Source organism: Theobroma cacao, chromosome 1, assembly GCF_053813885.1.
Source record: "Theobroma cacao isolate CCN51 chromosome 1, ASM5381388v1, whole genome shotgun sequence".
Classification (NCBI taxonomy): domain Eukaryota; kingdom Viridiplantae; phylum Streptophyta; class Magnoliopsida; order Malvales; family Malvaceae; genus Theobroma; species Theobroma cacao.
The window spans coordinates 12,897,845-12,922,632 of NC_142639.1; the positions used below are offsets into that span (position 1 = coordinate 12,897,845).

Here is a 24,788-nt window from a genome sequence, read left to right on the forward strand (position 1 = left end):
GACTTGTGCACCGGTAATGGCCGTAGGTGAGGGTCGTTACACATGTGCCGAGGAGCAGCATCAGTAAGTAGACTTACTCCCAAGGTATTGACCAAGGCAGTAAGGACAAGAAGGACAAAGGGAAAAAGGTCCTGAAGTCGAACCATTGGGTTCGAGATTGCCCTAAAAGGAGCAAACTTTCTTCCATCGCACGAGAAGATAGCGATGAGTAATCAAAGGGTGAAACTTTGAGGTTGGGAACCAAGATGTTGACAGCACTAAAATAGCCTAAGTCGAACCACACCAAGGGCTTGATGTTCGCAAACATCTTGCTGGTAGGTAAGAAGCTTAATGCTTTGGTTGACACCGGTACGAGTGACCTATTTGCTTCTGTCGAGACAGCCAAAATGTTGAGGCTTAACACCAAGGCAGGGGCCTCATACACCAAGACTATAAACAGTAAGGAAGTCCCCACTAAGGGCACTATGAGCAATGTGATTGTGCAACAAGCTAAATGGGTAAGTAAAGAATCTATTTAGGTAATTTCACTTGATGACTATGACTTTGTTATTAACTTGGATTTCCTTGATTGCATTAATGCTATGGTTGTCTCTTTTTCAAACTGCATTGTGATACTTGACCCCCAAGGTCAATATGTGGTGCCAGTGAGACGCGGGCAACAATTTGTGATCAAGACATTAAGCGCCATACAGCTTTCTGATGTATGCACAAAAGTGAGGAGACCTACATAACCACATTGTCCATGAATGAGGGCAAGCTGAGTCAGGCAGCACTTGTGTCGAGAGAAGTAGCGGGCATACTATATGAGTATTCTAACGTAATGCTTGTTAAACTGCCAAGCTACTTGCCACTCGAGTAGGAAGTAAACCACAATATCGAACTTGTCCCTAGCACACAGCCACCCGCAAAGGCACTTTACCATATAGCACCTCTTAAACTAGCTGAACTACGTCGACAACTCACAAAGTTGATTAAGGCGGGCTTCATTCAGCCAAGCATAGCACCCTATGATGCGCTTGTCTTCTTCTAGTGGAAGCATGATGGCTCATTGCATTTCTGCATTGACTATCGAGCACTAAACAAGCTGACCATCGAGAATCGCTACCTAATCCCCAACATATCTAAGCTGTTCAACCAACTACGTAAGACCAAGGTCTTCTACAAACTTGACAAGAGGTCGGGTATTACCAAGTAAGGATAACCAAGGAAGATCAAGAGAAAACTGCTTGTGTGACATGGTACGGAAACTTCGAGTTCTTGGTAATGCCTTTCGACCTGACCAATGCCCCATAACATTCTGCACGCTAATGAACAAGGTATTGTCATCGTTCCTTGATAAATTTATGGTGGTTTATCTTGATAACATTGTTGTCTATAGCAGGACCATAGGGGAGCACATTGAGCACTTGCTAGTTGTGTTTGAAAGGCTGTAACAGCACCAATTCTATGTCAAATAGGATAAGTGCTCATTTACCCAAACCGAGATCCTTTTCTTTAGCCACATTATTAAAAGATGCCAAATTTGAATGGATAAGGCTAAGGTCTGTGCTATTGATGAGTGCGAACAGCATACTAGGGTGATTGAGTTAAGAAGTTTTCTAGGGCTTGAGAACTACAACTACAAGTTTGTATTCGACTATTCCAACATTGTGACACCCTTGACCAATATATTGCTCAAAAACCGTGCATGGCACTAAAGCCCAAACTACGAGTGGGCATTCCAACGCTTGAAACAAGCTATGACTGAGGAGCCTGTGCTATGGTTACCTGACCCTAGTGTGCCATATGAAGTGCACATTGATGCTTCATATTATGCCATAGGTGGAGTCTTGAGGCAAAAAAGTAACCAGTAGCCTATGAGAGTAGAAAGCTCAATGACACTAAGTGACACTACACTACCCGGAAGAAAGAGATAATAGTAGTGGTCTAGTGATTGAGGGTGTGGCAACACTATTTGTTGGAGTCACGATTTATGGTGAAAACTGACAATGTGGCAAATAGTTTTTTCCAAACCCAAAAAAAAGCTTACCCCAAACAGGCTAGATGTCAAGTCTACTTAGCTGAGTTTGACTTCACCATGGAATACAAGCCAGACATTACTAACCGGGTTGCTAATGCACTGAGCCACAAGGTAAAGTTGGCAACCATCGACTAAGTGCAGGATGAGATGCTGGCTAAAATACATGTAGGGCTTATGGGTGACACTACTTCATAGGCCATAAACTAGTATGCTAAAGAAGGCAAAACACGACAATTTTGGCTTAATGGTGACCTACTAATGACCAATGGGAACCATGTCTATATGTCGAGAGTTGATAAGCTACGTAAGGAGATCTTGTGGGAACACCATGACTCTTTATGGGTAGGGTACCTTGGAGCCGAGCGCACTAAGGCTTTGATAGCAGCACGCTACTACTAGCCCAAGGTAATTAAGGATGTGGAGGCCTATGTGCAGACATACCTAATCTACCAACAAGATAAGGGCGAGCAGCAATGACCAGCAAGCCTGCTTAAGCCCCTAAAGTTGTCAAACCGACCATAGCAATCCGTATTCTTGGATTTTATTACTAACCTTCCCATAGTTGACAGTTATGGTGTTATTATGGTTGTGGTGGACAAGTTTAGCAAATATAGGACCTTTGTGCTAGTGACCAAGCAATGTCCAACTGAGAAGGCAACTCGAGCATTCATGGCCCATGTGGTGAAATTGTGGGTGTGCCAAAGAGCCTGGTGAATGATCGAGATGGGAGATTCATAAACAAGTTCTGGATCGAGTTGTTCAAGTTACTGGGATCAAAGCTAAGCTTCTCGACCAGCTTGCACGCCTAGATGAATGACCAGATTGAACTAGTGAACCACTTACTTGAGACTTACCTACGACACTTCATCCGCAACACTCAGATGGATTGGCCCAATTTGTTAAATGTTGCCCAATTCAACTACAACCTGTAATAGCGGGAGTCCACAAGCAAGAGTCCTTTTAAGGTAATGATAGGGTAACAGCCCACGACCCTTGGTGCCCTAGTTAGTAGTTATACGAGACTAACACCAACGGTATTCCGTTATGCCAATAAGTGCCATCAGCAGCGAGACCTTGCTAGAGTGAGCCTTGAGTGTGCCACTCAGAAATAGATGTGGTAGGTAGGCATATAGAATAGGAACATGAGTTTCAATGTGAGGGACCTTATGCTGGTCAAGCTTCATTTGATCCTCTACAACCAGAAGCTACACAAGCGCCTGACTAAGAGGTATGAGGGGCCCTTCTGCATTATGAAGAAGGTTGGTCGCACAGCCTACAAGTTGGAAATGCCACCCAAGCCCAAGGTTCACCTGATCTTCCATGTCAACATGCTCAAGCTTTATCATGCAAACCCAAATGACTCGACCAAAGGCCAGAGTCAAAGGCACTCTATGGGGTAAAAGGCTTTTTATGTCCAAAAGGTCGAGGAGATACTAGTCGAAATGGTCTTAAGGAAGAAAAACCACCTGTCGCAACACCAGTACCTAGTCCGATGGAAGGGGCAGCCAACTAGTGAAACGAGTTGAGAGCTTACCCAAGCACTATGGCTGTTTAAGGATTTGGTGGAGCAGTTCCACACTCAGTAGGCAACAAAGGAGTTGCCAACATAGTTGGGAGAAAGTGTCATGCCCATTTTATGCATGAGGGCGAACCAACCCGATGGCAAGGGACTACAGCTTGAGAGTAGGCGAGCTAACTTGATGATGGACTAGCAATGTGGGCTAAGACTCGAATTTTTTGCCAAGGCAGCGTTGTGACATGCAGGTAGTACACGAGAAGCTTGGGCATGGCACTAGCACACAGACTGTGCATAACACAGGGGAACAGACTAGCGAGTAGTGCACAGCACACGGGAGTAAACTGGTGCGCAACTAGGGCGTTGGAGCAGACTAGTGGGTAGAAAGGCAACTAGCTCGCAAGGTGCGCAGGAATCATTAGCTAACCCATGGCCTGCGAGGCAGCCGTTGCTAGTCATTAAAGGGGAGCTTAAGGTCACATCAGATTGGCCCACCAAGGTTTAAAATGCTACTTAGCTGTTAGACATTACCTTGTAACAGCTCTAAAGGGTCTTTGGCTTTTATAAACCCCTTGAGCCTCCTCATTTGTAACTAATGACTCATGCACTAAGTTCCTATGCAATAAAACTCCCTCTTTGTTCCTAAAGCTCACTTTACTCTTGTTTTGCTCACCATAAATGATCCTAACTTAATCTATTTGAAAAGGTTGCTAGTCTTTTTAAGAACCCTTGAGTAAAGCAAAGGTTAAGATCGCACGGTTCTAGAGAAAACTCTTGTGATACAAGAGCTTACTGTCCAGAGAAGTAATGTCATGAATGTAGCAAGTCTAATCCGTATTGTTGTACTTTCAAACAACTAGACAAGGCCAAATAAAGTGAAAGATCGGGACTTACAATGGGAAGTAAATTGCATTTGCCAATTTTGGCACAATCGTTGTAGGCCCAAGCAAGTCCTCCTCGGCTTGGCCATCAAATGTTCCGCCTCCCGAGACAGTTAATTAAACAACCCATCCATATTCTGACTTGAGGTCTACTGGGAGCCTGCAGGGCCCTTGGAACTTCAAAGAACCAACCATGTAGTCCCTTTGGCTATAATAATGTTGCTTGATCTGTAATAGCACATGGTTTTTTCCATGCTCTCATAATAGCTTAAAGAAAATTTAAAACTTAAGTTTCAGATAGATGATAATCTAGCACAAATAACATATTCAAACACAGTTGTCATCACCTGGGTATCATCTATGCTTCCATCAGGCTTTGCTCCGTATTTTTTCTGGTGAAATTCACAGCTATTGGACTCTGCAACCAATGTGACCAACTTCTGTTTTTTCACGGAAGCTGGAACATTTGATGGTTCTGGAAATCTTGATTTCCTTTTGTTTTTTTCCTTTCTTTCTTGTTCCTTCTTTTAAACTTCTTTATAGCTAGAACAAATTCTTTGTATGACGACAAATGAATTCAATGGGTTAATTTATAGTGTGACAGAGATCCTCAACGCCACAAAAGCTTCAGCCTACTTGTTATTAGTTTTTAACTATTGAGTCTTGAAGCGATTGGTCCTTCGAAAAACGGAATTATGTATCCTTGGATTTTGCTTTACGATTCCATTTACGGGTGAGTTTCGGCTCCAAACATTCACATGCCTAGGCACAAATGTTGTGCTATTTTTATATATTAGCCATTTCCTGTGGAAGCTTTGTTTTCCCCCGCATGCTGTAGCAATTTTCAAAATCAAAGATTCTCGCTTGACTAGAATTAGGACTAGATTAGTATCATGTCTTCGATCAATTGCCATTCGCCAATTTAGCCCACTATAAAGGATTACTGATGTTACGATCATATAAAGTGGGATTTTAATATTCCTTACTAGATTCGACGAGTTGTTTAATAGAAGAAGAAGCAAAGCCCTAGAGAGAAGGGTTAAGAGCCAAGACCCCGACTTTTTTGTCCTTGATGTCGTACCTTGCAATACAAGAAGAATGACTTCCAGAGTGTTATCACCATGCGGGCTTCAACGGGGCTCAAAACAAAACCGATAAAGGTCCAACTATATGTTTGAGTTTTCCATCAAGTTAAAGCCCAACAAACTGAACAAGTTTTGTTGCAGTTATCCAATAACTTGTGAGCTATTGTGTTTATTTACAGTCAGGACTCTCCTTTGAGTAGCTTGGGGATTTTCATTTCCATAGTTGTCCATTTTTCTTCTTCATTTTGATATAAGAGACACAGGATTCAAATCCAACTCCTTGAGTAAAGGATACATACACAAGCCATACATTGAATGATTTTTCCTTTCCCTTTCACAAGAAGGAAAAGAAAGAGTCAAAAACATGAGATATTTTGGAATCTATACTCATTTAGAAACAAAAATTTTCAACCTTCATATATTGCTTCACCTTTTCCCTATTTATTTGATAACATCAGATATATAGGACTCAATTACCTACCTAGCATAAGAACTTTACAATGAGCTTCTGTTTTTAATGGCTTGCTCCATACTACTGTTAAATTCATCAATCTTCATGGTTCCAAGCTCTCCACCAAATCTAGATCTAACAGTGACACTATGAGTTTCAACTTCCTTGGGGCCCACGACTGCCATTAGTGGAATTTTCTGCTTCTCAGCATTTCTGATAAGCTTTGGTAGGCGCTCGCCATGGCAAACTTCAGCTCGAATGCCATTAGCTTTGAGTTTGCTGGACACCTCTTTACAGTATCCTAGCTGCATAAAAGACAAAGCAGTTTGTTCTTTTAGAAGACTACAAGAGCCAAAGTCTTTGAGAAGATTCAAATAAATGGTCAATCAATTGACACAGCACACGCTTATTAAAGAGTTGATAAACCGGAAGCCAAATTTACCTGTGTATCAGTAACTGGCAAAATCCGAGCTTGTATTGGAGTGAGCCACAAGGGGAAGTCCCCAGCATAATGCTCAATAAGGACTCCTAAAAATCGCTCCAAGGATCCAAGCACAGCCCTATGGATCATGATTGGACGCCTTTTTTCTGAGTTTGAGTCAACATAAGTGATGTCGAATCGATTTGGCAAGTTAAAATCAACCTGTGCAGTGAGAAAATGAATTACTGGCTGATCAAAGCGCTTTAATCTTTGCAGCACAAGTTTAATCAAATATTCTAGCCATGATCTTACTTCACCAGAAAGAAAATGTATATTTGAGCTAAAAGCCAACATAAAAGAGATGAAAAGAGGTGTAGAATAAGGAAAAGAGGGAAATTTTGGAAGAATGGCAGAGAACAGGGATAAGTCAAAATTCAATCTATTTTAAATTAGAACTTAAAACTTGCCTGGATGGTTGAGCACTGCCACTTCCTTCCAAGAGCATCCTCAATCTTAAGATCAATCTTAGGACCATAGAAGGCACCACCACCTTCATCAATCTGATAGCTCCAGCCTTTATCGTCCAAAGCATCTTTAAGTGCTATTGTTGCCTTCTCCCAAATATCATCACCTCCCACAGCTTTTTCTGGCTTAGTTGAGAGGTTCACCTCATACTTGCTGAAACCAAATTGAAATAGTATCTCTTCCGTAAGATCTAAGACACCTCTGATTTCATCCTTGATTTGATCTTCTAAACAGAAAATGTGTGCATCATCCTGCAAATGCAGTTGCAATTGAAGTGGTTAATCAAAGCTTGATCTGAAAATAAGTAAAGATATTGTTTAACATGTTAATCTAAGCTCCATAATCAGTCGAACCACTAATCAGAGATATAACTTTTACCTGGGTAAAACCTCTTACACGGAAAAGGCCATGTAAGCTGCCAGATAACTCATATCTATAGACAGTCCCAAGCTCTGCAACTCTGATTGGGAAGTCTCGATAAGAGTGAAGCTTCCTTTTGTATACTAATATGTGGTAAGGGCAATTCATTGGTCGAAGTTGATAAGGTTCATCCTCAATCTCCATTTGATCATACATGTTTTCTTTATAAAAGTCTAAATGACCACTGATTTTCCAAAGATCTACCCTTGCCACATGAGGAGTATATAGCAAATCATAACCATGTTCTATGTGCATCTTTCTCCATGAATCTTCTATAATATGCCTAATAATGGCACCCTTTGGATGCCAGAAGACTAAACCTCCACCAGCCTCCTCCTGCAATAAATAAATTTATCAATGTGAATGTATCGATTGACACAAAGCACGAATGAAGAACAAAGATTTTAAGTTATCAACTGTCACCAAATGTAGGACCTGAAAATGCCAGAAGAGAGCTACCTGTATAGAAAATAAATCAAGATCTTGGCCAATACGTCTGTGATCCCGACGTTTAGCTTCCTCTTTGAAGTGAAGGTAAGCCCTCAGTTGTTCTTCATTTTCCCATGCAGTTCCATATATCCTCTGTAACATAGGCTTCGTTTCATCTCCTCTCCAGTAAGCACCAGCAACAGACTCAAGCTCAACAGCTTTCTTGTTAATCTTGCCAGTAGTTTCAACATGAGGTCCCGCACAAAGATCCCACCACTCATTCCCTGGAGTAAGTATTAGTCAGGAAAATTGTCAAACACAAGAAAAACAGCTTTGATGTCTGCTACTTCATCTCGCAACTCATAACTAGACACACTGATTAAGTTCAACAAATGTAGACATAGATACTTAGCATATGCATGACCACCAAAAGTGAATATAAGGAAATGAAAATTACAACAACATTGAAAGCAACAGGCATGAAAGAAACCTGCTATAATTAAATCAATATTTGTAGCAGAATTATAGACAATAAGCGTGAAACCTTGAATTGACCAACCTAAAATAAAAACATTACTTTTACATAAAAAGTTAAAATCTATCAAGCTAAAACTAGAAAAAAAAAAAAAAAAGTCATGTACAAGGAAATTTAAGCTCCAACTCTACCGGAATTTCAAAAAAGGGGATGTGGCTTACCAATATGATAGATAGTGATAGGATCTTCCTTAATACTATCCAAAATCTCCATCTTGTAAGGTTCATTAATAGCCATTATCCTTCTTTGAGCTTCATCTCTTGAAACTTCTTCTCTTACAAGCGGTAAATTTCGTTTAATGATCCGATCCTACAGATTTTGATGTAACAAATGAATTTCTCTGAACCCCTGAAAATCATAGCCCAAATGAAAACATTTTCCCCAAAGCTCACAAAACTTTCCCCTTTTTAACTAGATTATTTACATTAGTTTACTTACCATTTCCTTTTTAATCCTCTTGAGATCTTTATCGGTCAAAGGCTCTGTATCAAAATCATAGTAAAACCCATTTTCTATCCAGGGTCCAATTGTCACTTTTGCTTCTGGGTACAGCTTTTGAACTGCCATTGCCATTACATGTGCACACTGAAATCCCAAAGATAAATATAAAAGCTTTGCTTAGCCTAGAAATAAAAATGAGAACTTTGGTACCATATGTCTTTTATGACAAACGAAAAATACCCAGAAAAGAAAAACGATAAATCAATAATTACCGTGTGTCTAATTTTGAGGAGCTTTTCAGATGACTCGTTAGTTGGAAGAACAAGCTTGACAGCTTCTTCTTGCTTCTGGATATCCTGAACGGTGTCGTTTTGGAGCTCAACAGCTGGCTGAGCTGAGTCAGTGGCAACCGCTCCATGTATGCGTTTGACTTCCTGTCGTTTTGGGAAGGAAACGAGGCGGTTAGGAGGGAAACGAAGCGATAGAGATGGGTTCGGGAGAGGGAGAGAAGTGGGCTTAGGGAGGAGGCGAGAGGAATAGAGGAGAGCATGGAGAGTAGCCATTCTGTGAAGTATGGACATTGGCCTTTGTGAAATGTGAAGAGAAGGAAGTTTTGGATCTTGTTTGTGGTGGAGGTTTTTGTGCCTTGTGGTGGATACTGGGTCTGGATAACCATTTGCCTCGTCAAGATTTTGGAATTCTACAAAACATTGCTGAATTTTGCTATTTGGGGCTGGTATGTATGACTCTCACAAGCCCTAAGCAATTGCCATCATTTTACTTTTATCAAAAGAGATCCTTTTGGGATGAAATTTTACAAATACATTTCCATAGTTTTATGATATTCATTTTGTATCTTAATTTTTTAATGTCTGTGACTGTAACCTACTCCTAACTCTATACATGTTCAATATATCAGCCCAAAATGTCTTTTTTAAAAAAAACAAAAAAAAAAGGCACAAAATGAGCTTCTTCTTACAGATTTTGGGTTTAGAAATCAAGATTGGAGATTCAAACTGTCAAACTAGTTGATTAGTGAGTATAAGTCCATCTCAAGGTTAAAGGTCTCTTAATTTTCGTGCATAGAATTTTTTTTTCTTATAACGTACAATTATTTATTAATCCCTATACTATAACCAAAGTGTAAAAGCCAAGCTTTATACACCAAAAATATAAACTCTACACCCTAGGCTTGTATTAATAAAATTCTACAAGAAAAAGAGAATTTTGGAAATTATTTAGATAGATAGTATATATATGTGATTATTTTAGTACTCATTTCATTTTCGTACAAGGGTAACACGTAATAAATTTACATTCCCAAAATCAAATATATACTAGGATGAATCGTGTGCCGTATCTATTGTCCATTTGAAAAATGCTGCATTCCTGAATTAGTGGAAGCTATTAAAAACATATAATTGAGGTTAAATTGTTCTATTTTGTATTTAGAAGAAGCAAAGAATATATACAAGAGTGTTTGACTAAATATGTACGAAAAATATATTGCAACATATTTAGAGATATACTAAAATCTAATAAAGAAAATATATCTCTAATACTCTCTCTCAAATTGAAACATGATGATTGATGAAGATTCTAAATACCCAACTTGATGCATAAAAAATAAAAACGTCTCTTACCCAGAGGTTTAGTAACAGGCCGGTGTATGGTGAAGATAAAATGAGGAAAAAGGATGGCAAGATGGAATTTTTCGCGAACAACATGGCAATCAACTTCAGGTAGACTGGATTGGTTGTAATACGCAAAGCTTCTTGAGTATCACAGAACAACGAGAGTGGCTGGATAGCAAACATACCAAGATCTTTCAATAGAGATTTCAACAAATATTTCACAAGTAGTCATTATCATGACGCGATACTTAGCTTCTGCTGAAGAGTAAAAAATAGTGGTTTATTTCTACCGACGAGTCATTGGACATATGGTCCAATCAGAATTACACAATAAACGTAATCAGAGGGAATTATCAATTGGAAGAACAAGATTTTAGATAGAAGCACTTTTCAATTAGTGAAGGAAACGATGGGCTAGGCTGCATCTAAATGTGGTTTACGAGAAAAATGCTTGAACAGACTCCAAATGTGCATTGAATAAGCAATATCAAGCTAAGCAATAATGAGATAAATTAATCACCAATGAGACGTCCATGCAAAAAAGGAACAGAATCCGTGAGCCTCAAGTTTTGTTCCATTGAAGATTCAACAATTTAAAAAATCCAGAAAATCACAATCTTTAAGAAGATCAAGTGTGTATTTCCTTTGTGTTAAATATAAACCTTTTGAAGAGCCGAGTCACTTTTATGTCAAAGAAATATTTCAAACACCAAGATTTTTAATCCAAAATCAAGCATTTAAAGATAAATTTTAAGATCCTCAATAGCAAGAATGTCATTGTCAATAGTAAACATACATACATATATATATATATATATATATATATAAAGAAAAAATACTGTTCTGATAGAACACTCCTACGACGGCCAAAAAATAAAAAAAGGGTTTTTTATCAAATTAATTTTGAGAAAACTTGGCCAAAAATATTAAATTTAACTCCATGCTAATTATATCTCACAATCCAAAAATATATCTTCTGTCATTTTTATTTTCTCCAGCAAGCCAAGAAAGCAGAGAGAAATGTAAAGACTACCATTTTTAATCTAAATAAATAATAAAACTAGAATATTATAAAATATCCACAAATTAAAAGATTTTTTCTCAATCCTTATTAATAGTGAGAATGGTTCAATTTAACAACTCTCAGCTAATATATATGCCCATATCATACGCATGTCGTAAGGGGTTTGAGTCAATGGACTCTTCTTGATTTCTTTGTAGTTCATTTTTCTCTAATGTGAAGTGTCAACGTAAAATAAAGATTAAATACATTACATGAATAACGAGTTTGAGGTGGGTTTAACATCCAACGCCAGTGCAATGGCACGCAAGGATAAAACTGCGGATGCCTTGATTTGTTTCCCTCGCTCTAATTATAACTAACTAACGACCCTCCTTGCATGCCTCAAATAAGCTTCAAACCCCAAAATATCCGTTTTGGCATTTGATCGTGCGAGCTCCCTTTTTGATCCCACATTTTTCCTCCTCTTCTAAAACCCTAATAATCATCATGCATTCGAAGATATTGAGAGCGATAAGATTTACGTAAACAAGGAAGAAAAAGCTGTAGGAAAGGGAAGATGAAGGGGCTGTTCAAATCAAAGCCCCCAACACCGGTGGAGCTGGTGCAGCAAACGCGTGAGCTTCTTGCTTACGCTCTCAGCAACACCGAGACCCGTGAACGCAAACGAGCAGAGAAGGTTTCCATGATTTTTGTTTTTATCAATTTTTGTTTGATAAGAATAAATTCCTTTTATAATCATCAGCACTACTTAATTCAGGAGACATGAATCGCTTAATTATGTCGAAATTCCTTTCTGTAATCCGCATGAGAAGATTTATTACAAATATCTCTTGAATAAAGAGATCTTCTGCTAAAATATCTCTTGCATAAAGAGTTCTTCTGCTAAAATATCTCTTGCATAAAGAGATCTTCTTTTGTTTGAAGGATAGAAACAGGAGAGTTTTATAATTTTCATTTTGAATTGATCATGAAATCAAACGCCTTATACGTTGACTCAAAGGTTATAAATTGTGCAGATTGCAGAACTAGACAAATTGATTTTGGATATAAGAACAATTCTCTATGGTGACGGTCAAGTGGAGCCAAGTTCGGATGCTTGTGCACAATTGACCAAGGAGTTCTTTCAACAGGATACATTTCGCCTTCTCATCCATTGTCTTCCAACTTTGAATTCAGGGGTAAGTATTAACATTTCATTCAAGATGATAAATTCTTTTTTCTTTCTTGGAACACAAGTCATAAGATTATCAATTCTTGACTATTCGCAGGCCCGTCAAAATGCTACTCATGTGATTGCAAATTTACAAAGACAAAGGGTGAATTCAAAGCTAATTGCTTCTGAGTATTTGGAAAATAACTTGGATATTATGGATATTTTGATACCTGGGTAAGATTTTAATTTTGTTTTCATGGGTAAAAGGGTTCAAATACAAATAATTTGACTAACTAGTTGCGGTTGGTGTTAGTTATGAAGATAGCGATATTGCTTGGACTTATGGTTCAATTTCAAGGGAGTGCATCCGTCATCAGAGTGTTGCTAAGTAAGAAATATGTTTAATTGGGATTCATATTTCAAATGTTTGAGAAAAGCCTTGTGGAAATGTTAGTTTTACCAATCAAAGCTTGTACAACTTTGGGGAAATTTTATATCTGAAATTCGATCAGAATTTCGGGTGATGGAGATCAAAGATATTAATTAACCGTTTTGTTGTGCAAAGAGAGGTTATTATGCACTTGAACACTACTTTGCTGCAAATGATTTCATAATCTATGCTCTGCTTTGAGTCAAAAGGAATAAGGCACAAAACATAGAATTTGAATGTATAGCTACTGCTTTGACTCAAGTGTTTTGGTTTATCCTCGTGTGTATTTGCCTAGGCATAACTCTGTTTTTCATGAAGCTAGTATAGAGTGAAAATTCGTTTTACCATAGCTCCTTTTAGTGTTAGATTAAACTAAGAGAAGAAACTTTTTTTTTTTCTTCGGTGGGTTGATTTTACAGGTATGTCTTGGAATCAAAGCATATGAAGAAGTTTTTTGATTATCTACAGAATCCAAATTTCGACATAGCATCAGATGTTCAAGCAACTTTTAAAGTTCAGTAACTTTTTTTTCTTTGTTTTCTATTTTTTCTGTCATATATGTTTTATAACATGCCCTCTCTTCTGCTTGTGTCAAAAATTAGAAACACTCATGAACTCTTACACACAAACACATTTCTTCAGGAGCTTTTGATAAGGCATAAATCTACTGTGGCTGGATTCCTTTCTGCAAATTATGACTGGGTAAAGTGTTGGATTCAATATCAAGATGTATAATCTCTCTGTTATATAACTATTTCCATGTATGATCATAGTGACTATTATTAGTACAAGAATTCAGAGGTATGAACTCAGAACTTATGATTCATGATTGTGTTGCTTGTATATCTATAGTCAGAATACATATACTTAAGGATTAATCCAAAGCATATAACCAGAAAATATCAATTTTTACTGGAATAAATGGAGAAGACTAGGGTCGTTTTCCTATAGGATAATATCATGTTATTCTAATTTTTGTTTGTTATCTGTAAGACACTATCTTTTCTGTGGTTCCAGTTTTTCCAGGAATACAATTCCCAACTGCTGCAATCTGAAAGCTACATCACCAGACGACATGCTATCAAGGTATACTAGGTGCTTCTTGGTGATTTAACTTGTTTTCAAATAAAATTACTTACGTCCTTCACCATTGTTTTTGATTCCTCTCAATGTTTGCTATACAGTAATATTCTGACTGCTGATGATATTTTGTGCAGCTCCTTGGAGATATGTTGCTAGATCGTTCAAATGCTTCTGTGATGGTTCGGTATGTGAGCTCATTAGATAACATGAGGATCATGATGAATCTTCTCAGGGTACCCTTTTCACTTAGTCAAGCAGCTGTTTGCTGTGGATGTACACACATCTTACATCCTCCTGGACAGCATTTTGTGTTCATAGAAAAGCTTCTGCATATATTTCACTCTATTCATTTTGGTTCACCAATCTGCAGGATTCAAAGAAGACAATAAAACTAGATACCTTTCATGTGTTCAAGGTGAATGTTAATGAATTTGCCATTTTTCTGCATATATTCATTTTTCTTTTTGTGGTTTTACTTAGTTTTGTTTTCACTTTCATTTCTTGATTTTGCTGTTGAACAGCTATTTGTTGCAAATCAAAATAAGCCTCCTGAAATCATCAGCATCCTTGTGACAAATAGGAGCAAGCTCCTGCGCTTCTTTAGTGAATTCAACATTGATAAAGGTAGAAAACATCTGTGTTGAAATTACTCTTAGAACTATACAAGGTCAATTAATGTTAAATTCTGCTTTGCTGCAGAGGATGAACAGTTTGAAGCAGACAAATCCCAAATCATCAAAGAGATTGCCAACCTGCAATCCACAGATCGTTCATGCCAAGATTTAGATAATTGTGATGTTCCATGTTAATTTCCATACATTTTTTTTAGCTAAATTATTGTGCTATACTAAATGCATGTGTATACTTTATTTTAGCAAGTTGAAAATATTTTATGGTTTTCTGTATGTAACTTGCTTAATTTATCATTTTTCTTTCTTCATTTTTATTAGCCTACTTTCCATTACTTTTGGTTAGTAGAATTGGTTAGTTTTTGTCACTTCTTTTGGTTAGATTTGCTCTTTGTATGTGAAGATGAAACAATATTGGTGGAGACAGGTCGCAAGAAATATGGGATCTGGTCCTATTGGCCATATTGGTAAACTGAAGAGTTAAACTTTAGATTGTGGGCTGCGGCTGCAGCTAGTTCGTAGTCCATGAAAGTAATGAATGCTAATCCGAAAGCCCAAAAGTGGCACCATAACCTTGTTGCTTCACCAGGTTACCAAGCAAAACTAGGAAGGACCAAAACATGAAAAACGAAATGCAATCTACAGTTATACACAAGTTGGCTCTCATACAAAAAGTGGGTGCATGCCCAGTTACGCATGATGTATTGCAGTAATTATGAACAACGAAATTCCATATGAATAGCTATTGACTCAACAAAGGGTCGGTAAATCTAATTCTACTTTTCTCATAATGTACTTTTCAAAATTTAATTTAAATCACCTAAACTAATTGACCATAAATTAGGCAAAGGAACCTAACCTAAATTACCCAATTACACCATTTAAACGTTGTTTGGAGAGCCACCCATCCCTTGGACTAAGTTGGCAAGTGATTGCCACACGTCCTTTCACATACACAACATTTATTTCACTGGTCCATACACTTCTCCCCCTCCCCCATCAAAGTCCCCATGGAATTGGCTGTACGTCAATTTTGCTGTTTAGTTTCCGCAGCCCAACATGTCTACCAGAATTAAAGGAACAATGAACGAATTGAAAAGAAAATGGAATCGAGACAAGGAAAAGACTTCATCTATGCACACCACAACTACAGTGTATATCTCAGGGATCACATTATAACTACAACAGAATTAAAAACAATAAGCTGTAATAACAAATGGGTGGTCATCCAAAATACCCCAACTCATGGTGTATCGGACTGTCAAAAATAATAACGTAGAGAGTACTAGTAACACCGAAGAACAAACACAAAAATGAAAAAGCCTACTAACCCAAAAAGAAAAAAAAATATGTATTACACTCCCTGTCCCCTGGCACCATATCCATTCACTCCATTGCCTGCTCCATTCATGCTGTTAGAGTGCTTATCAGAGCCAGTCTTCCTCCTTTTGAGAACAATGTACCAAGTGAATGCTTCCAACAAAGACGCGACAATACCCAAAAATATGAGGATGCCGATGTAAATTCTCTTCCATTTGTCCTCAGGTTGAAGAATGTCGAAACCCTCGAAAATGTTGATGATGCTGAGGATGATGACAGAGTAACCAATGGAGTGGTGGTATATGTTCCAATAGAATCTGTATTTGTGATCCTTGTTTGGCCTCAGAAGCAAAGCAAACACCTGCCAATATGACAATCAAATACCTGTAAGAAACCTTTGCTACAGAGGTAATAATTTTAGTGGAGTAGTCTTTAAGGGAACACAATTAAGAAACGCCATGAAACATATCATAGCGGCAAACAAAAGAAAAAGACCTAAAATGACTCTAAGAAGTGGGGTAGTGGGTATCTTGTAAAGGTCCATTATACGTAATATCTGATAGCAACTTCTCTCTCAGTTTACTTGATATGGTTGCTTCTCGAACAGAGAATTGACAGAGACTAGCAAAAATTATGAATCAACTCCAGTTGAACATGATAACCAAAAATAGGATATTCCAATCTGAGATCACTTCTTTTTTAAAAAAATATAACGGATATGGAATTCCACATTTCCTTTAGCCAGTATTGTGTTTACTGTTGAATTAACTATGTTAATGTAAAGGGGGAAGAAATAACCTGAAGAGTTCCGAGGCAGAAGAGGGTGATGCCAATGTTCCTGTGGGGATTCTGGGTGATTCCAGCAGACTCGCTGCCGAGCTTAATACCAGTAGCCCATCCTGCAACACCAACAATATAGGCCGAACATTGGCAAGCAACATGGAGATAAAACCATGCCGGGTCTGCAGACTTGAACACCTTCATGTACCTAGCTGTTATGGCTCCCAAAGGCATCAAAATTCCCCAGCTGACAGTGTTCAGTACTCCGTGAACCTGGAAAATTCAACACAACCAACTTCAAGAAATTGGACTATTGAATGGTAGTTCCAGTTCTATCCATGTTCAAAACAGAGAAATTTTAACAAGTTCGAATTCAAATCAAGTTTGACAACAGAGCTCAAATTCAACAATAAATTTCTTAGAAAGGCCTAAACTTTAGATCTTGTGAACATGTTAAACTTACACTATATAATCCATTTTAGAACAAATTAATCATCAATCATTTAATTTAGAGGAAAACTCTAAATAAACGTGTAACAGATATTACTATTCACTTATGAATCCAATATTATAGGCGCCTCCTTTCTCCAAGAAAAAATAAAACAGAAACGAAGCAAACAAGGAAACAGACAGGAAGATATGAATGGTGGTTGAAAGAGTAAACCCATCTATCAAAACTTGGCGCTGATGATGATGATGATAATAAAACCAAATTAAAATGATACGATCAAGAAAATATGCTGTCTAAGTGAATTTGACCCAAGATTCTAGTCACTTACATTTCTTCTTCTAGCCCTTGAATTAGATGCACTCCCTCCAGATTGTCCTGTAAGAAAATTGACACTTGCAACGGATTGCATGTTTTCTCCAGAAGTAGGATGCATCCCTAGAACGTCGTTGGTCACAGGACCTTCCTGCCAAACCTGGTTAGTAGATAACAAGTTTTCGGAGATCCTCAGAACAGCAAATATCGTCATATCATTGTTCTCAAAGGTTGCTGAAAGGCTGGGAACCTCAAAGCTCAAATTACTCTGTTGCATGGTAGGGGACGGAAGATTAACTTGTGTTGTGAATGCGTGAGCGACGCCACTGGAGTTGACAAAGGCGACCAAAGCCTGGGAACCAAACATTCGTGCTCCACTGGGATTGATAGCCCATGCTGACCATCTTCCCGAGTTGGTGCCGGTGTGTCTAAAGGCAAGATCAACGGTCCCATCTGTTCGATATGTCCAGTGGAGGTAACAGTTCAAGGCTGGAAGATCGCTGCAGTTGTCATATTGCCTGTTGTTGGAAAAAGTTTGGGTACGACAGGTTTGGGCACACGATGAAGCCAAGAAAGAAACCACCAGGCATGAGAAAAGGACAATTTTCGAGGCTTTCTCCATCTTGAATTAATCTCAATTCTGTACCTTTGACAAAAACACAAGGTCCCAGGATCGACGTCCCAGAAAATGATACCGGAAAGATTGTTTGCCAAGGCAATTTGGTATCTCAAGCCTTTTGGGACCCCAACTACGTAGATTTATATAGAATTCTGTTTCTAAAGTAGGAGGGAATGATCAAAGAAGTAGGAAGAAGTCAGGAACGGAAGTGAGGTCCTTCGAAAGACTTTTAAAAGAGTTTGTTTTTGTTGACGAATTCTGCATACAATATATACTCATTTATTTTAATTTGTTGAAATTATAATTAAACTTAGTGGTCTTGAGGACACAGTGAAGGTTTTTTAAATTAGCGAGGAAGCAGGGGAGAAAGTCTTGGCCTATTGGCAGTACTCGTTTTCTCCTTTAAGCATTACTATATTCCTTGTTTCTGCAATTCAGCACTCCTTTTCTCCTTTAATCATTACTATATTAATGTCTTGTCTCTCTCTCTCTCTCGCTCTCTTATGTCCAACCACCCTCTTTGAGTCTATGTTCAGCGTTCACACATTATTTTGATCAGCTGCAAGTTTCCGATGAAATTAGTTCTTATTGGAAAATAGGCAAAAAAACTAAAGGAATGGCCCTACACGGTTGTAAACAATTCAGTCCACCGAGAAACTTGAAATCTGCTTAAATTTTCAACACAACACCAACTCTAGTTGTCCCCAGCAAATCTAAAAAAGAATTAGGAAGTGATGCGTAAATTTAACTTACTAGTTATTAGTATATCTATGCACTCAAACAAATAAAATGCAATTGGTGGGCTTCAATAGAATGTACAAAATGAGAGATAATTATCTTTTATTATGTAGTTCAAAAAATTTATAGAAGCCATTTGGGTTTCAAGCTTTTTAATTTCATTTATCATGGAGGAAGCAAACCGCAAGCTGTATTACTAATATGATCCTTAGAAAGTCTTATATCTAGATTATAATAAGTATTGAGTCAACCATGCATCTGAAAAGAGTTATGAGTTGGTTTTTGAATTCTAGAGTGCTTAATTACAAAGGCCTAATAAAATTAATAGTATTCTAGGTCGAAAATCACCTTTCATCAAGGCTTAGGAGTTGATTTAATGTTCGATCACACTAATTAGACTTAATTAATTACATCTAGGATGATGGGTTATTTTATATAATTTTCTTTATCAATTTCATTGAGTTGTCATTTTTTGTTATTTTATTTTGAGAAAGAAAATTTTAAATTTGATTTTTCTGAATAAAAAATACATGCACCTACTATTACTTGACGATACTATCTTAGCCATTTGATGATTATATCAACATTACAAGATGAGTTATATAAACTATGTTATAAACCTTTAATCAAATGAGGTGTTTGTTCCAAGTGAAAAAACAAATGCAAAAAAACTTATTATTATTGACCAGCGAATTACCATTTAAAAAATGGGAGAATAGAGAACGTAATGTAAAACGAGATGGTAAGAAAATAAATAAATAAGAGTGTTTGACTTGGGCCGAGGTGTATGTCGCCGGCTAAAATTCGGCAATTTATGTATTGCTTTCTTTTGTATTATTATGTCAAAGATGGAATTAAGTTGACAGTTTGGTTTGAATGGAACATAGAAATTAGAAACCAAAAAGTAAAAAAAAAAACAAAAAAAAAAAAGATTTTGCTTAGTTTGACCAAAACATTTAATTACGTCATAGGTGAGGTCCAGGATGCAGATGCCGTGTCTGTTCGGCATTCTTAAACCTTGTGTCTACGTGTCGTGTACCTGGCCGACGTCGTTTCGGACAACATCGTCCTAATTGGCCTTCTAGATTGTTAAGCGTTAACTTGTTGCTCTATCAATTGCTACGTCGCACCTATAATTTCGGATCCCCTATTTCCCTTCCACACCCCTTTTGCCTGTTTTTTCTTACAAAAACAAAAATAAAAAAAGAATGCCAGGAGTGGCACGATCATATAAAGTCTGATGTCAATGCTTTTGGAGGGAATTTGGTTAATGTGAAAGAGACTAAAATCTTTTGACTCGGCCACGTGTTTACATGTGAGGCTAGGATTGTATACGATGTGCTTGTGGCTCAAGTTAATTTGACATGAGTGTGCCTTGTTAACCATAGGATTTTTACTTACTCATTTATTTTGCCAATTATTCATTAATCAACTCAATCAAAGATTAAAATGAGATTTATTTTGTGGTGAATGGTTGTTTAAATTTGATATATATATATATATAAATACTTTGTTAATTCTGTGGTTTATTATATTTGACCTTTGGTTAAAATAAGGAATTGACGATTGGTTGCTGTGATGAAGCATCAAACATGTTATGTTACGAAGCTCTGGTGTAACGGTTTAAGTTTTTAAGTTGCACAACTAAGAAATAACAAGCAGTTGATCACCAAAAATTTAATTGTTAGCTGAACAAGGACAAACCTACAACATAACATGCATCCAACTATTAATAAAGAATAAATGTACAGGATCATTCAGTACCACACCAAGACTCTTAATTAACGTTTCTTTCAGTGTCCTCAAGCTTCGACATAAAACTTAGCCTCCAAAACAAAAATGCTTTGACGTTGAAGCTCATAATTAGGCCAAAGGTCAATTTTTCTGGGGAGATCATCCTGGCTTAGGCAAACATGATGCAGGCCTTGCGAAATCCGCTGCAACCTTTACCCTGCTTGCTATAAATGCAGTTTTAACAAATGAGATGTTCCAGAAAATGAAATATGGATCGGAGTCATTGAAGGTCCAAGCTAATGGATGTTTGGGGCCCTGCTCCTGCTGCTCATGCAGCGGTACTTATAATTCGGTTTCCCTAACAGCTCCTTGCTGAATTACCGCTTTAAGGGTCAGGAAGAAAACCGATTGTTGAAGAACTGTTTTGTTGAAATGGTGGCGGAGGGGGACATTGTCCCATAAAGTGGGCAATGATAATTCCTACATGGGCATTAAAAGTTCGTAAAATAGTTTTCCACAATCTTTGGTCGTTGATTATGTAGTTTCAGGATTTTGCCAGGTCTAGATTAACTAGCTAGGCAGCGGCCAGTTATAGTTCTGTGAGCCTAAATCAAGATCGGAAACATATATTTTGTGCTAAAAGCTTAACATTTTCCTATCTTGGTCCCTCTCAAGCGAAAACTTTAGAAATTTGAAGCATTTTCCCATTCGAAGTCACGCGTTTAATTTTTTTTATTTAATTTTTTAATTATTTTGATTGGACGTTTAAGTTGATTGACTTTGTCGTTCATATTACCATATAAAGTTTTTATAAAATTAGTTTACCGTTAAATTTTAACTCAACATTTTCAACACATATTTTCTTTTGATTTCCAATAAGAAAAACAAATTTCTTTAATCTCACATCCTCCAAAGACTTTGTTCACATGGGTGAAAGCATGTAGAAATCATACAATTCAAATAAAATTTATATATATATAAAGAAGACTTGAACTTGAATCCACGATAATCTTCCTTACGAATGATACAAAGCCCCATTGCACTCAACTACACGCCATTGAATCATGCAAGTCGGTGCAAAGTATTTCGCTCGGTTACAATCATTGAAATGGCCGTTGATTCTAATGCCTTAAATTCACCTAAATATATGAACACATATGTTTCAAACCCCAGCCACGTACGCCCACACGTAAAGCTTCCAAAAGCGAAAGGGACTTGTCATTCTCAGCTCTAATTACAATGAGATCATAATCCTCCATCTCTTCCCTGCAATGGTTTCTGAAAAACACCATAATTTTCTTTGAATCTGACCTCTAACGCCTCAAGTGAAAAATAAAGAGAGAAAAAGAGGGTTTCTGGTGATGCAAGGACCAAAGACTTACTTTTGCATCAAATCATGACCTAATTAAAAAAGGATTAATACCTCAACATAAATAATTCCAAAACGATCCCTTCAATAAATCTCAACAATGAAAGGAAAACCCTTTTTTTAGTACACAAAATGAGAATATAAATCTTAATATTAGTCAATTTACACTAAAAGTTAATGTATTTATTTTAATTGGCTATAGACCTATCCATGAGTACTAGGGCAGTCGGCTCGAGCCGAGTCTTGGACAAGTTTTTTCTTTGAGGTAATTAAATAATTATTTTTAGTTAATGCAAATTTTAATATGTATATATAATTAAACTATTAACATAAAATATTTTCAATATTTTAAAAATAAATAAATTTTAAATAAGAGGACCAGGCTCGGGCATAACCCTGCTTGACCCAAAACACCCTTTAACTAAAATATATAAACTAATAATCCAAATACTTTTCTTCTTGTGAAAAGTCTTTGAAATGGTCATTATGATACGTGGAAAATAGCAGATAAAAGTAGTTGAATTCCTTCCACAAGCAAAAAGCAGCTCGGTGTAAGAAACTGTTTTCTATATAAATAAAGGGAAATACATTAACAATTTCACTATGATAAGATGAACAGCTGCATACTTGGCCAAGGTGCAATGAATGAACCATATATGGTAGATCTTTTGTTTTTATAATAAAAGATTATGACCCGTGCGTTGCACACGGGTTTCTTTCTATTTGTTTTTTTCTTTCTCTTTCCACTTTTTTTTTCTTTTTTCATATAGCCTACACATGACTAGAAAAAGAAACCTCTGTAGAGCTTCCTTTTAAATATATTATAAATTTCAAGTACTTTGCTTTACCTTTGCTTTATACAACAAAAAAAAAGTCCATAATACAATGCAGAGAATGTGGATTCTAGTTCTGACACTACTTTGACCCTTTCAACCTTATTTGATGCTTTCTCCTTCTCACTCACCCATTTTTGTAACACAAGCTATTTTATATTACATCCACCCAAATACTGAATTGCTTTTTACCAAACTTGTTTTGTAATTAGAAGTTAATCATTCGGAAGGGCAAACAATTTGAGTGGAACTTCACCATTACCATTGATAAAAGCCAACATTAATCCCCCATAGACTGAAATGTCTGACTTAGTTGTAAAAGGTTATTGCTAAGTAAGTGGTATGTAATCGATTGATGAGAAGCATGTTGCCCCTTTCCGAAGCTCCCCCTAACCCTAAGTCCAAATTTGATCTGGTCCCTAGTCATGAAAGTCATTTTGTTGCATATATATAGTGTCCAAATTTGATCTGGTCCCTAGTCATGAAAGTCATTTTGATGCATATATATATATATATATATATATATATATATATATATGGTCCAAATATGATCTGGTGCCTAGTCATAAAAGTCATTTTGTTGCATATATATATATATATATATATATATATATATATATATATATATATAGTTTTGACGTCAAAAGAGGAAGACTATAACGTAACTTGAAAGTTGAAATAAAAAGTATTTTCACCTTTTTAATTTGGGACAAACAATATATAATAATAATTGAAACAATATCAATATGTTTCATTTTGAATCCCCTTTTTACCGAACTGATCTATTCATTTTCTCCTCAGTTCAAGCGAAAAAAAAGGTTTCGAGACCAAGAAGTCTGGCCCCAAAATAAAAGAAAGGAGTCTTCGAAATGAAAAATTGGAAGGAACAAAACATAAAAAAGGCATTTCATCCCCAAATCTAGCTAAAAGAACAAGAAGAGATCAATCAAAATTAGGGATGGCAATGCGTATTTGATTTCAAGGTACCTACGGATATTGGATCCGGTTATATAAAATAAAGATATCTTGTAATTGGATTTGGGATAAGTTCGGGTAGTGATTTCACTATACGGGTAGGGTTTAAGTACCATCTCTTGAATACCGCTACCAAATCCGATTATCATTTATAAATATTTTAATTATTATTTCAATAATTAAGTTAAAAATATACAATTTTTACCAACTTTACAAGCAATTCTTTTTGTTAAAATCTAACAAATATATGAAAAGTATGATTATTCTAATTATTAATGTGATGACATTAATATATTTAAATTAAAAATTATTAAATTATTAATTATATTTAAATAATATGAATATTATATCATATTATAAAAAAATATAATTACTATTATTTATATATATACTTTTAATATAAATATATTTATTTTTTATTTTGTGTTAACATTACAAAAGTTATTAATTATAATATATATACCATTGTCTATATAAACTTATAATATATATAATTAAAGAAAGCTCTTGAGATTAGAATAGTTTTGGAACTTAACTATTTTTTTTTTAATTTCATGAAATTAAGGACAAATCTATATAGCTAATTAAATTAATTCATGAAACTATGATTATTAATTAACTTGTAATGTCTTTTAATATATATAATTTATATATTGTGTTAATTTATAAGAAATATAATTACTATTATATCTATACTAAAATATTTTTAATATATATATATATATACTTTAAATATAAATATATTTACTTTCTAGTTTGTGTTAACATTACAAAAATTATAACTTATAAAATTATTAATTGTAATATATATACCTTTGTTTATATAAACATATAATATATAAACTTAAACAAAAGTTGTGAGATTAGAATAGTTTTGAAACCTAGTTATTTTTTTTTTAATTTCAGATAATTAGGGATAAACTCTTATAGTTAATTAAATTAATTCATAAAACTATAATTTTTAATTAACTTGTAATGCC

The 24,788-nt window shown here is 36.2% G+C and overlaps 3 protein-coding genes across 3 annotated transcripts; 1 reads left to right on the top strand and 2 right to left on the bottom strand.

Moving 5' to 3' along the window:
• Positions 1 to 5,767: 5,767 nt before the first annotated feature.
• EMB2761 (threonyl-tRNA synthetase, putative / threonine-tRNA ligase) lies at positions 5,768 to 9,426 on the bottom strand. Its single transcript, XM_007049201.3, has 8 exons — positions 8,997 to 9,426; positions 8,722 to 8,868; positions 8,445 to 8,592; positions 7,779 to 8,032; positions 7,278 to 7,655; positions 6,842 to 7,150; positions 6,396 to 6,596; positions 5,768 to 6,258 (listed from the first exon to the last, which is right to left on the bottom strand). The coding sequence occupies exons 1-8, from the start codon at positions 9,303 to 9,305 to the stop codon at positions 5,998 to 6,000; spliced, it is 2,007 nt and encodes a 668-aa protein (XP_007049263.3). The 5' UTR covers positions 9,306 to 9,426; the 3' UTR covers positions 5,768 to 5,997.
• A 2,506-nt stretch (positions 9,427 to 11,932) lies between these two features.
• Positions 11,933 to 14,914, top strand: LOC18612419 (putative MO25-like protein At5g47540). The gene is made up of 11 exons (XM_018119254.2): positions 11,933 to 12,058; positions 12,399 to 12,560; positions 12,651 to 12,769; positions 12,849 to 12,923; positions 13,385 to 13,478; positions 13,608 to 13,667; positions 13,983 to 14,051; positions 14,183 to 14,281; positions 14,419 to 14,463; positions 14,570 to 14,672; positions 14,748 to 14,914. The coding sequence occupies exons 1-11, from the start codon at positions 11,939 to 11,941 to the stop codon at positions 14,855 to 14,857; spliced, it is 1,056 nt and encodes a 351-aa protein (XP_017974743.2). The 5' UTR covers positions 11,933 to 11,938; the 3' UTR covers positions 14,858 to 14,914.
• Positions 14,915 to 15,786: 872 nt separating this feature from the next.
• Positions 15,787 to 18,377, bottom strand: LOC18612420 (cytochrome b561 and DOMON domain-containing protein At5g35735-like). The gene is made up of 3 exons (XM_007049204.3): positions 17,557 to 18,377; positions 16,796 to 17,050; positions 15,787 to 16,358 (listed from the first exon to the last, which is right to left on the bottom strand). The coding sequence occupies exons 1-3, from the start codon at positions 18,160 to 18,162 to the stop codon at positions 16,032 to 16,034; spliced, it is 1,188 nt and encodes a 395-aa protein (XP_007049266.1). The 5' UTR covers positions 18,163 to 18,377; the 3' UTR covers positions 15,787 to 16,031.
• Positions 18,378 to 24,788: the final 6,411 nt, after the last annotated feature.

Excerpts from the sequence above, each read along its gene's own strand:
- EMB2761 (XM_007049201.3), bottom strand. The coding sequence starts at position 9,305 with ATGTCCATACTTCACAGAATGGCTACTCTCCATGCTCTCCTCTATTCC. Across the intron at positions 8,033-8,444 it reads TATCACTATCTATCATATTG|GGAATGAGTGGTGGGATCTT; the intron begins GTAAGCCACATC and ends TACTTACTCCAG. Across the intron at positions 7,151-7,277 it reads GTGTAAGAGGTTTTACCCAG|GATGATGCACACATTTTCTG; the intron begins GTAAAAGTTATA and ends CTGCATTTGCAG.
- LOC18612419 (XM_018119254.2), top strand. The coding sequence starts at position 11,939 with ATGAAGGGGCTGTTCAAATCAAAGCCCCCAACACCGGTGGAGCTGGTG. Across the intron at positions 12,770-12,848 it reads ATGGATATTTTGATACCTGG|TTATGAAGATAGCGATATTG; the intron begins GTAAGATTTTAA and ends GGTTGGTGTTAG. Across the intron at positions 14,282-14,418 it reads TCATGATGAATCTTCTCAGG|GATTCAAAGAAGACAATAAA; the intron begins GTACCCTTTTCA and ends ACCAATCTGCAG.
- LOC18612420 (XM_007049204.3), bottom strand. The coding sequence starts at position 18,162 with ATGGAGAAAGCCTCGAAAATTGTCCTTTTCTCATGCCTGGTGGTTTCT. Across the intron at positions 17,051-17,556 it reads CAAGGGCTAGAAGAAGAAAT|GTTCACGGAGTACTGAACAC; the intron begins GTAAGTGACTAG and ends TGAATTTTCCAG. Across the intron at positions 16,359-16,795 it reads TCTGCCTCGGAACTCTTCAG|GTGTTTGCTTTGCTTCTGAG; the intron begins GTTATTTCTTCC and ends TCATATTGGCAG.